Source organism: Gigantopelta aegis, chromosome 6 (assembly GCF_016097555.1).
Source record: "Gigantopelta aegis isolate Gae_Host chromosome 6, Gae_host_genome, whole genome shotgun sequence".
In the NCBI taxonomy this organism is placed as follows: Eukaryota; Metazoa; Mollusca; class Gastropoda; order Neomphalida; family Peltospiridae; genus Gigantopelta; species Gigantopelta aegis.
Genome location: NC_054704.1, coordinates 86164817 through 86178847, shown reverse-complemented (window position 1 = coordinate 86178847; position 14031 = coordinate 86164817). Strand labels below are relative to the sequence as shown.

At 38.9% G+C, this 14031-nt stretch overlaps 1 protein-coding gene across 1 annotated transcript; it reads right to left on the bottom strand.

The window, feature by feature from the left end:
• Nucleotides 1-4560: 4560 nt before the first annotated feature.
• LOC121376024 (alpha-amylase-like) lies at nt 4561-13040 on the bottom strand. Its single transcript, XM_041503786.1, has 7 exons — nt 12950-13040; nt 11502-11650; nt 10592-10746; nt 8965-10088; nt 8189-8380; nt 7313-7544; nt 4561-4878 (listed from the first exon to the last, which is right to left on the bottom strand). The coding sequence occupies exons 1-7, from the start codon at nt 12981-12983 to the stop codon at nt 4632-4634; spliced, it is 2133 nt and encodes a 710-aa protein (XP_041359720.1). The 5' UTR covers nt 12984-13040; the 3' UTR covers nt 4561-4631.
• Between the last annotated feature and the right edge of the window lie 991 nt (nt 13041-14031).

Sequence of the window (14031 nt, the reverse complement as noted above, 5' to 3'; positions counted from 1 at the left end):
AGAAACGTGAAGAGCGAGAGCACCAGTACCGAATGATGCAAATGATAATTGGAAGAATGAATGCGCAACATGTACTTCAACAGAACATCCCGTCCACTTCATATGATACCCACAACCCAGTCCCTATGCCTCAACATTAGAGTACGCCGCATAATATGACAGCTAGTGGGCAGTGTAATATTTCTTACGATGATACAGGAGAATCATATTATAATATGTAAATCATTGCATCAAATGTAGTAAAACATGACTTTAAATGAGAGCTACATGTACATTTTCTTTCTTCCTTTAAAAAAAAGCAGATGTCGGCATATTGTTTTGTGGTATTTTCCTTTATTTGTGTTTTAATTGAAACTGATGTTTTAAATACCACATTGAGTACACATGATTTTATTGTTACTTTGGACAAGAAGCGAACAGTTTAATTATTATAGTAAATGACATTATTTCCATTGCAATTCCATAACGTTGTGAATTTTTTGGCGAATTGTTTTTCAAAATAAAACTAAAACACAGAAACTGATTTTGTCTGTTATTTATATATAGTATATTATTTAAAACACAAATGAATCCTACTCAGAAAATCAGTCATCCCGATAGCATCCTCATCACATCATACAAAGTACATTTTTAACCATTCACGAAATATGCTGCTAGATCATTTCTCAGAATTGTGGCATTCACTTGAGCTTCTTCCTCAGAATCCATTCCATCCATTTCATCACCATTCTCCTCTACCTGTACAAAGACGCACGGTTCGTTCCGTAGTTCACAGAGGTTGTGAAGAATGGCGCATGCTGTGACTACGGTACTGGCAAATTCAACACCAACATCCAGTCTCTTCTGCAGACATCTCCATCTACCTTTTAAACGCCAGAACGTATTTTCAATTGTCATCCTAGCTCTACTCAAGCTAATTGAACACATTCTGTGATACTGTTAGATTCATTTGGTTAGTATAAGGCTTGAGTAACCAATTCTTCATTGGATAGGCAGCATCACCTAGAAGGACAACAGGCATTGTGATTTCTTTATCCCCACAATTAAGTTTCCTAAGCCACTGTGGAAACAAATCATTCACCTCGCCTCTGTAAAATATTTCTGAATTTCCAAACACCCTGGCATCATGTACTCTTTTTGGCCAACCAACATTTATGTCTGTTATAATGTATCTATGATCACAATCTGCCTGTAGGATTATTGAATACCAACCTTTTCTGTTTAGGTAATCTCCATGTGCCGAGGTAGGACAGATGATTGGAATGTGGGTACCATCGATGGCACCTCCACAGTTCGGAAAACCCCAAATCTCATCGTATCCATCGATAACGGTTTTCAGAGCTGCATCGGTTGGAAATACGATATATTTCGATAACAGAGAATCAGATAGAGCAGTGCAGACACTATGAATACACTTCCAAACACTTGTTTTACCAACGCCACAGTTCGATATTCCGCAGAAGAGGCCAACCAATAGACAGCAATGGCAACCCTATGGTCCAGGCAGAGTGGTTATCGCACTGCTGTAACCAGTTTTGACAAATGTGGACATAGAAAATAGAATGTTTCTTTTGGCATACGAAAGTTTTCAATCCACTGATCATTATCAAATGTTTCCTTAACAATGTATTGCCACCAGTTGCGAGATCGCTCTCTCATCCAAATTCTCTTTTCCTGAGTTAGCCCCAAAAGAAGACTTGTACTTAAACAATACTGAACATCTCTCTTCTTCTTTGCAAGCAGTAAACTGTTCATGTCGGATCCTATTAACCAACTGATGTTTTGAACAAAACTGAGCTATGCTTATATCAAATTGCACCTGCTACAATTACCACATGTGAACGCAAAGTAAATATACTTTTGCTCACGGGTCTATTTATAATCCATACGCAAATATACTTATATGAGTAAATTTCTGCATGAGAACAGGGCTTAACACGTTCAGTCTAGAAAACAGTGAACTATGAAGAGATGAAAGGTCTGTTACAAAACAGTTTAAAATGAGAGATTGCAAGACAAATGTCATAGGTCACATTAAAAACCCAACAACCTCCTAGTGAACTTCCAGGACTATTTCAGATTCTCAAAGTTAAAGTTTATTTTGTTTAACAACACCAATAAAGCTCATTGATTTATTAATCATCGCCTATTGGATGTCAAACATTTCGTAATTTTGACATATTGTCTTAGATAGGAAACCCGCTGTATTTTTCTATTGTTTTGGATTCTTCTATTTCTTACATTTATTAAGATGTAAACTATATATTATCTAAGGACTAAAAAGATATTGGACTGAATTTTAGAAGCCCATTTTGTCTTAACCGCAGTTATTTAAGGATTGCAAATACACGATTAAGTTAAAAATAGACGTTGTAAATTCGGCCCATTCAGTCCTTGATGGTACAAGCCCCTTCACTAGAGATGCCTGTTAAGACTGGTTCTCATTTAATCTGTCACACGTCGGCATCTGAGGCACACCAAATACATCTTGTATTCGAAACGGTCCGCGTTGAACAGATCCGTCAAATATTCGACGCATAAGTCTGCGACTGTTTTCCCAAGAAAACAACAAAACAAACTCCAACAACCAAATTCTGTGTCGATCGGAGTCTTCAATAGAGCAAATTGATTAATTAATCATCGGCTATTGGATATCAAACATTAGGTAATTCTGACATAGTCATCAGTGGAAACGCGCCACATGTTTCTTAATGCAGCAAATGATCTTTTATATGCAGTTTCCCACAGACTTTGACCATTTGTGGTGCACTGGTTGGAATGAGATTTGAATCTGTGTCAATATGCGTCAATCTGCGTCGATTGTTGATCTGCTATACCATTTTATGGAAACCAAGCTTAAAAAATATTTCTTATGAATCACTACGTATATATACAACCCTTGTGCATAGTGATTCACCATAAAAGGGAACAATCTGAAACACCAAACTGTCTGCGTCGGTCGCCGACCTTTATGGCAACCGAACTTCATTATAAATAAGGAAATGTTTTATTTAACGACGCACTCAACACATTTTATTTACGGTTATATGGCGTCAGACATATGGTTAAGTACCTGTCACGGGGATCCTATAATACCCGTAACTGAGAATAAAACACGATTATCCAAATATCTCTCTGTAACGGGCAGTTATACCCGCGTGGATCGTCTCTAGGTATGATCAGAGATAAGATCTTATATAAAGTATGTATAATATAGCACGTTTAGTTCACTAGAAAACACAACAAAAACACAATACACTTTGGAATCTGTATTAATCTACGCTGACAAAGGTACTGCCGCAGTAGTTAATTAACAACAAATAGTAACAACCCAGAACTGATCACTTAATTAGTTAATCTCTAGGTGTCTAGTTTACACAATATTCTAATCACTTCACCGTGACACAACACCCACACGTGTGATAATTGAGAAACGCTTCCAGGGGAACTTAATTAATAAAGGAATTACAACTCTATTCCTAACTGGTTAATTTTTAATTAACCCTTATCTACTCATTCAGTAACCTTGCAATACAGAATTAATACTGGTACCTATCACAATAAAGACAATAACCTACAGTTTACCTAGGTCCTCTAGGATGACTGGCTAAGCTTTATATATATTAGACAGTGAGCCTACAGTTTACTGCGTCAGAGTACCGGCAGCACCGTCTAAATAATATTGGTATAATACAGTATTAAAATATTTAAAGTCACATCAATCACATCAAGGTTATACAACAGAGCAGAAATAATATTTACCAAGTCCAAACGGACTAACGTTCCCTGGGAGCCTTCCAATATGTTTCTCCCCGATATATCTAAAACCCTAGCTATTTATCATAAAAAGCGAATATCGCCTGGGGGTACATCGCGGCACCTCACGTATCATGTGAATTTTCCACAGCGACCAAGACGGCATATCTTTCTTAGAAGCCTAGACTTACTGTCGCCTAGTTCGCCGGCAATACCTCGATCGTACCGAACTAGCGGAGGTATTACGTAACTACTGGCCACATGGCCTCCGCATCTGGGCTGGGTGTGTATTAGGCACAGCTCGACCACGGTCGCGCGGAGGTATTACGTAACAAAGTGCCCACCTGGGCTTAAGTGCATATTGGAGCTGCACACGGCCCTCTAAAACAATTAATATCGCCACAGGCGAAAACAAAATTAAGAGCATGTTCTGTCACAGGACCACACATATATTGAGAGAGGAAACCCGTTGTCACCCCTTCATGGGCTACTCTTTTCGATTAGCAGCAAGGGATCTTTTATATGCACCATCCCACAGAAAGGGTAGTACATACCACGTCCTTTGATATACCAGTCATGGTGCACTGGCTGGAACGAGAAATAGCCCATTGGACCCACCGACGGAGATCGATCCCAAACCGACCGTGCATCAAGCGAGCTCTTTACCACTGGGCTACGTCCCGCCCCCTTATTATGAATCACTACTTATTTATACAACCTTTGTGAATAATGATTCACCTTAAACAAGTGAGAACGAATTAAAGCACCAAACATAATCAGTTTATTTTATTAAATCTTCATCAACACAGTGATAAAAGTGAATTAATTAATTCACAAAATAAATAACAATGCTACTCTGAAAGTGTACCGCATCATCATGCTGTCAGCGGGTCGATTTCACATCTTTCAGATCCAAAATGGAAGATGTTAACGAATCCACATCTGGCCCAGTGGTTAGCCGAGGAGTACGGCGGATCGGCGGCCCCGACACCTGAACAACGACGTCCTCCCAAGCCGTCGTGTTCCCAGACGCCGTTCACGATGGCCTTGACCTCGAAGAATCCGTTCCTTGTACGAGAGCAATCCATGTCCACACCCACAAGCCAGTAGTGATCTCCAAATCTGAAACACGAGAGTTTACACATCTAGTGAAAACCATAACAAGTGAAAACCATAATATAACATTAATTATCCCATTTTGGACACTGGTATACAGGCCTCACGCGAGGTCAAAATCATAGAGCGAAGTCACTTCTCTCTCAAACTTTAGAGAGGGCGAAGTTTTTAACAGCAGGGAGAAAAATAAAATACGCAAAGAGAAGTTATCTTGATACAGGTGCAGACTTTTAAAAAAATTTTTTTTTTTTTTACCGTCTGTACTGCTAATTGATGAATATGTGCTCTATAAGTTTTGTTTTAAAATCACCTTTCCATATGTCGCCGCCTTTAGAAATAATGAAATGTAATTGAAAAGCATTAATTTAACTGTTTATAATTCATTCTCTCACAAGTTTGTCTTCTCATTTCACGTAATAACTACTCCATGCAGAGTATGGTGCTAGTAGATTAATCTACCACGGTCAAGCTTCGATTACAGTTTCTTTTTCTGTTTTTTTCTTTCTTTTTTAAAAAACGTCACAAACATTTAACACAGAGACAAAGACATTTTTAGTATTTTTGGACATTACAAACATGGATGATGATGAGATGAATGGTGAAGCCGCAGTATTTCCATTTCGGAATGGGACTACTTGACTGGTCCGTGCTCCACGCTTGCTGTCAGTTTAGCTATCTCGGTATCACCCGAGCCCGGGGTACACGGAACCTGCAGTGCATGCCGGGTAATCATCCCCCATGTGGGGTCATACACTCGGGAGACGCACCCATAATCGCATCCTGTCATGGACGGAGGAGCCGGCCAAGGCCGGCTCTTGCGCCCACGACAGGCGTGCGCTACAACAACTTGTTCTGAATGTGCACGTAAAACCCTATGACATGGCATGACATAATCGCACCCGTGAAGTGTGTGAAACTCGGTGCATGTGGCCTTACACCTACCCACTGAGCCTTCGATTACAGTATCTTAATTGGTACACTGTGGAGTTGTCACACTGACTGGATACTAGAATCCGTGAAGGTGTGAAAATTGCTTATCTGCTGCACCTTGGCACTGTTGTTTACAATTAAAAAAAATGTGTAGAATTTACAGTGGCCGCTTAACACGGGCACTCTAGTGACTTTGGGGTCCAGTTTAAGTGGCCGCTGGGTGTGTATATGAGTGCATATACATTACAAATCCGCTAGGACAGGTTTGCCTGTATGATTTTATAATTTCGACATCTACTTTGTATGTTGAATGTATTCATTATGACAAAGTCTACGTAAAACTAGTTAATTACTCCGCGCATTTCTTTTCACGTCGAGGTCTGCTGCTCCAAACGATTTTTTTTTTTAATGTATTTTCCGGTGGAGCCTGACCCAAACTCCCTAAAAAAAAGTAACTCGCCATAGTCTAGATCCCCACCCTTGTACAATTTCCAGCATATTCGCTTGACAATACGCTTCAACAGTCAGTAGCACGTTTAGGTCATCTATTATTGCCAGACACGGTGCTAGACCGTCTGTCTGTAAGCCTGTCGCATGATTTTGTGGCGCCAGTCTCTCTTCAAACTCTCAAATACTTCACACTTAATTATTATCTATGAATAGGTGTTCCTCGAGTTCTTCACCATTCATCCGTGATGTGTACATTGCAAGTGATGACTATTTTTTAAAAGGCGACACAGATTTCGCCTTACGGTGACTGGTACGGCGAAGTCAGTCTGGTCAGAGCGAAGTTTGGCATCACTTCGCCCGGTCGCGTGAGCCCTGGGTATATATATATATATATATATACACTAGACACCATAACAACTAACTTAAATTTATTTTATGTCGTATTATATATATATGGCAGGTATGTAGCTTGATGGTAGAGCGCTCGCTAGAGGTGCGATGTGTTGTAGGATGGGTCTAGTTTCCTCTAACATAACCATACCATTATCCCATTTCTGACACTAGACACCATAATAACTACATCATATACATTTCTCTATTTTAACTGTATTTGGTGTCGTAGTATAATAAGTGTACTGTGGGTGCGGGATGTAGCTTGGTGGTAGAGCGCTCGCTTGAGGTGCGATGTGCCGTAGAATGGGTCGAGCTCCTCATGCCGTGCTATACTGTTCTGTCTATGACAAAGTTGCATTAAAAATGTCGTTACCTTTTGGTAGGAATATCTTGTGTGGAAGAGTGGGTTCCCCTTTTGTCTCGATCAAGTGTCGAAATGTTTAAGTAACCATAATTATGTGATACGAAATAGCCATAGTTTAAAATGTGCTGAGATGTCGTTAAACAAAACCAGCTTTAACTTTAACTTTTTCCCTTTCCTTTACGTTTTATTGACTTTAAAATGTGTTGTTCTGTATATTTTACACATCCTTCGTTGATGAACAGAATAGGCAATTTAAATAACAAAATTCCAATTCACTCTATTTATTTTAAATGTAGTATATACCTATTGTACGAGCTGTGTCCGACATGACCGTGTCTGTTGGTTGTCCACAAGGCTGGAGTGCCGTCCGCCAGACGACCGCGGTACGAGCCCTGGCCAGACTCGGTGCCGTACCAGTCGAGGTGGGAGTCCCCCACCGACCAGACGTTCACCTTGGCGAAGTGCAGACTCGAGCCCAGCTGGCGGTGTCTGATCGGGATAGCACAGGCGCTCGTCTGGGCATTCGTGGAGCAACCTTAAAGCAACAAGATTTCATAGCAGAAAACAAAAAGGATCAAATAATAATCTTAAAACTGATGAACCAATTTTCTTATCAATGCGTGGTACCACTAGCATATGTCTTGTTATAACCAATGCAGTACCAGTCTTGTAGTGCAGCAAAGCTGGTTAATATAAAGTACAAATAGTGCAATTAATTCACATCAGTGAGATCTTATAGGTTTTATAATATGAACGACAAAACCGTAATACATGGTCTGGGCGTATGTCTGCACAATGCAGTCGAATGGGCATTTGGCAAAATAGTAGTAGATTCCATGAATCTCTATCTAGTGCCTCGCCTATAGGAGGATAGCGACTCCTGAGGAGATCCTTTACTGGACATTTCATTCCTCTTGCACCGCCAAAAGGAGGACTGCCACTCATCATGTGTTTTGGGTTAACGTACATGTTAGTGATGACTACCAAGTAGACACCGAATATGTTAAATTCTAATTAATGGATATATTGACGAATGAATAATTTAAGAGATTCCACAGGCATGGGCCAGGGTGGTCATGGCTGAAACGAAAGGAGTTGACATGTTAAAATCGTTTAGGCTTTGGAATGTAAGACTTAAAGAGTTGTGTAGAATAAGATGTCAGACCACGATCAACCTACCCGACATGTTGTTGTGATCAATTCCACCTCTGATGAAGAGATCCTGTCCTGGTGCTGTCTGTTTCTCAACGAGAATCACGGTATGTGTGAAACTAGAGGGCGCTGTTGGCAATGGTTGGCCAGTCATCAAGAGATGCGATGTTCCTGGAGCTGGGGTTGGATTCCTGAAATGGATCGGACCACCTGGACCTCCTAAAACAGAGATCATTATAGATTATTGGATATTGAATATGAAACTTTGATTTTACTCCTAAAAATATATATTAAAATAAAATATATCGAAGCTGATAAGATAAAAAAACCTGCACGTCTGGAAACATTATGCTGTTTAAACACTTCATTATTAAAGTTTGTGTTTTGGATTTACGATGAGCAAACACGTATCGAGATTTAAACTTACATGCAGTGTCTTCGCTGCATTAATTTTTGACTCGTAATTTTGCATTTACCATAGTCCGACACCCAATAGCCGATGTATTTTTCGTGCTGGGGTGTCGTCAAACATCTATTCTATTCTATTTATTTTTGACTCGATGTCTCTTGTTGTAAAATTTCATGTCAATCAGTGCGGTAGGTTAAAATCTTACCGAACAAACATTTTTATCATATAATGGTTTCTTTATTCATACAACACCGGTTTAATATACATATTGATGACTAGATGAAACGACAAGACAAATATCAGTCGACTAAATTAAGATATTACTGGGATATTTATCTAAACATGTAGTTTCTCAGTTAATAATGATTATGCTCGTATCCTCCAAAATTCGTACCTGTAACAAAAGCAACAATTGGTTCATCTGTGCTTATGGCCCGGATGTGCGCCCTGCCCGATCCATCGACTGTTATTTTCTGTTGGCAGTCGTGAATGAGGTCACAGTATTGGCCAGCCGGAAGTCCCGTGATAAACGTCTGGTCGATGTTTCCATTCTTTGACTGAACAAAGAATCCTTTGTCACCTCGCGCAAACGCGACGATGTTACCGTCGTCGTACCAGTGTTGTATGTCGGTGCCAACGACGGCGTTTCTGAAGGCCACCATGTTGGCTATTGGATCCCATCTGTGCTCACACACCCACCCGTTACCACAGCTACCGTCTGCTTTAATTGGAACATCCTTGGTCATATAGTTATTGTCTGCTGGAGGACCTTGGTCGGTATTGTCGAAAAAGTAGCTGCTCATGATCCTGGTAAATCCATAATTGTACGCCAACATGAACGCTACGGCGAATTTATAATCTCTTGGAGTTTTGTGAGTAATTTGGTTGCCACCTCCGCCGTGACCCCTTTGGTTGTCATGATTATCCACGAAGACAAAGGCGTGATCGGAAGGTGTCATTCCCCACCCATAGTCTATAACTTCTCCATATCTGCCAAAGTCCCTAGTACCCCACGCGATCTTCTGGCAAAACCTGAACTCAGATACATATCCCAGAGGTATGTACTCGTTTACTTTGACAGCGCCATCGTTCTGGTCGATTACCTCGTGGTAGAAAAATGTTTTCCCTCCTTCTGGAAGATTCTTTGTCTTGTCCTGAATAGCTCTGATGTCGCCAGGCCACATATGTTTAGCAGCATCAATGCGAAAGCCTGCAACGCCAATGTCAATGAGATGATTGAAGTATCCAGCGATTTTATCCTGGACGTAGGCTTGACTTTGATCCAGATCGGTTAGACCCACTAGAAAACAGTTGCGAACATTTAGAGGATCTGCATAGTTATTAACATAGCCGTCAGTAGAGTGACATCTGCTTTTGTCATGATTGTCATTGAAGTGTTGTCTAGAATATGGCACTCCTGGGAAATCGCGGGCATCAGAGTCAAAATGGCTGCCAGCAGTCCCCACTCCTGATCTGCCAATTCCTGCCATGTGGTTTACAACAGCGTCGACATATATCCTACAAATATACCATCCACCTTATACAAAATATTCATAAACCATAGTCCAATCTATAATATATTTAAATCGGTCAATATTAGCTGACATCTCTAAACATTAAAAATACAACGCTTACTGTTTGTTTATTAATCTTTCTTAAACTGATTTCTTAACTAGTATCTTATGGCTACGGTTATGTTTTGATTAAGCTACTTATTGAATTAATTACTTGATGTACATACTATTGCACGACTTAAAGCTAGTAGTTAAAGATGTTTATATATATGCATAAATGAGGTGAGTTGTTATTTGATTGTCAGTAATACCTCGCGCATCATGTCCTTGAATTCTTGAACAAAATCCAACATACATTACAAATTATATCATCTGACTGATATCACATAACTGATTTACCTCACACCAACGGCCTTGCATCTGTGCATCATGTCCTTGAATTTTTGAACAAAATCCAACATACATTACAACTGATATCATCTGACTGAAAGCACATTACTGATTTACCTCACACCAACGGCCTTGCACCTGTGTACCATGTCCGTGAACTCTGCCTCTGTGCCACTGCGACTGGTCAGGTTGTAACTGACGGGCTGGTATCTCTCCCACCACGGCCGCTCGTACTCTTTGTGGACGACCACGTGCTCATTTGGAGGGGACACCTTTAAGAATAAATCATTTTTAGTTTAACCACAAAAGAGCACTGATGGCGATTTCTGGACAAATATACCGTCTGGAGTTTGATGCTGCTTGCAATACCATGTTTTGACGTTATGTAATGGCTTTTTCAAATTTGAAGAAACCAAATTAATAATTAAAAAAACTATCGTCAAATCTGATGTTACTGGAAGGGCAGGATAGATCTTCTTTTCGTTATATCTGACCGGCACCAGGGCTTTAATATCTGAGTTTATTATTATCATCACACTAATCGTGCTAAATTTAAAACACAAACTCTGCAACATAACATTGAAATAACACACGATTAAATAAATACCAAAAAAATACAATATTTAAAACACAATGGGGACTACGTCAAACGATTTCTGCGTAAAAATCACCATCCATGTTATAGCTCGCGATATGGACTGAGTCAGAGTTGGGCCCGTACCAGGAGACAAGTCACCAGTGTTGTTCCTGTTAATAGGTCAGGGCGGACACGCACCTGCAAACATATGTCATGGTCAGGCTATGACTCAGAACCAAGTTCCAACGCCGGGTCAGTAGGATGAGGTCGTGTCAGTAGATCGAGGCTAGATTAGTAGGTTAATGCCAGGTCACCCCCCCCCCCCCCCGTGTCTAACTAGGTAACTAGGTTAACGTCACGGTAAAATAGGTCAAGGTCACGGAAAGAAGGCCATGAGGCTATACAAGCCCTTATACTACTTAAAAGTATGGACGAAATTACAAACCGAACCTGAACACCACAGAATCCCTTGTTTGACAAGAATCTCTCGCACTCTTCTGCGATGGCCGTCCATTTCCATTCAAACAGATGAACTATGACCTGCTTGCCGGAACAGTGGGGGTCTGTGAACTCACCCGAAATCAGAACCGCTGGCAGGACTGAAATGAAAATTGTTTAGTACCAATTTTATTAGGTTTTTTATGTTAACAAAACATTGCATGCTCATTTTTGATTTTTTAAAAACATATTACCATCCTGTTTCTCTTAACAAATAACGGTTATAAATATATAGATTTTATATTAATAGAGTTGATTATACGGTTTTCTTACCATTGTTACAATCAAAGTTACATTAAAAAGTAAAAATGAAACACACCATTGGCATCTTTGTTTAATTGTTGATTTGATATGTCTCTTTACAGTGCTATATGAAAAATCTGAACGAAAAAACCGTTATCCAAGATCAAAACTGCACAGTGCAGTCAAATGGGAATTTGGCAAAATACTGGTTGATTCCATGAATCTAGTGTCTCGACTATAAGAGGACAGTCACTCCCAAGCAGATTGTTTACAAGGCATACATCCTTCCTGCACCGCCAAAAGATGACTGCTATTATCAGACTAGTTGACTAAATCAAGACTAGAACAGGACAGAGCTCACTTAAATATATATCTATCTGTAATGACATGAACTCATGAATCCCTGACAAAACAGTGATGATATCAGGTATTCGTGAAAGGTGAGCATATCCTGTCCCATCGGTGATACCCGTCAAAATAATTATGTGTTTTATGTAGAGCAATACACCCTCTGTATCAAAATGTTTATTATACCTAGGAAATGTTGAAATGATACTGATTCGTCGTGATGAGTTATAACCTTGACCTACTTGTAAAATATTATGCCTGGTTTCATATCTTATTCTGACCTAATTAATTAATTAATTTCTATTATCATTCATTCATTTATCTATTCGATCATTTACACACACATTATTAGAATCTGTGTTACTAAATCACATTTTCATGTCACAATATCATGCTGGTTTTATGCCTTATTGTGGCCTAATTAATTAATTAATTACTATAATCATTCATTCATTTATCCATTCGATCATTTACACACACATTATTAGAATGTGTGTTACTAAATCACATTTAGACCGTATCACAATAATATGCGTAGTTTTATTTCTTATTCTGGCCTAATTAATTGATTAATTAATTCCTATATTCATTCGTTCATTCATTAATTCATTTACATACACAACATTAGATCCTGTGTTACTAAATCATATTTTCATGTCACAATATCAGGCTGGTTTTATGCCTTATTCTGGCATAATTAATTAATTAATTCATATATTCATTCGTTCGTTCGTTCGTTCGTTCATTCATTCATATACACAGCATTAGATTCTGTATTACGTTCGTATGTGTAATTCACTAGTACTCACCCAAATGAATAAGCGCAGTCCACAACATTCTCATGGAAATTAGGAATGTAGAAAAAACGAGGACATAAATAAGAGATAAAAAACCCCACGTCACCACTGTATGTCTAACACGCGCAGTCTAGAAAACAGTGAACTATGAAGGGATGAAAGGGCTGTTACAAAACAGTTTAAAAGGAGAGATTACAAGACAAATGTTATGGGTCACATTGAAAACCCAACAAGCTCTCAGTGAATTTTCAGGACTATTACGGAATCTTCTATTTCTTCTATTTATTAAGATGTAAAATATCTATTATCTAAGGGTTAAAGGATTCTTAGATTTATTTACATAACATCTATTACGCAGTTATTTAAAGATTGTAAATAGACGTAGTTACACGCGGTTAAGTTAATAATACACGTTGTACATCCGGCCCATTCAGACTTTGAAGTAGGATGTATAAGCCCCTCCTCTAGATCTTCATGTTAAGACTGGTTCCCATTCGATATGTTCATTAGATCCGTCAAGGATCCGATGCATAAGTCTGCGACAACAACAACAACGACAACAACACAAAACAAACAACGCAAAACCAACAAAACAAAAATACTGCGTCGATCTGAGTGTGTCAATATGCGTCAGTCTCTGTCGATCGTTAATCTGCTATGTACAATTTTATGGTAACCAAGATGAGATTACTCTTCATTGTAAAAAGGGAACAATTAACACCAAACAGTCTGCGTCGATCACCTAGCTGCCACAAAATTGCTTTATGGAAAAAGACTTAAAGTAATATACATTCTGAATCTCTACTTAATTATACACCCCTTGTGAATTATGATCCATCATAAAAAGAGAGAACAAATTGACGCACGAAACATAATGAGTTTATTTTATTAAATTAATTTCTAAAATAAATAATAATGCTATTCTAAAAGTGTATCACATCTCTGATAATAATGATTCACCTTCAAAAGGAGAGAACAAATTGAAGCACCAAACACAATCAGTTTATTTATTAGTTTACATCTTCATCAACACAGTGATAAAAGTGAATTAATTAATTCACAAAATAAATAACAATGCTACTCTGAAAGTGTAT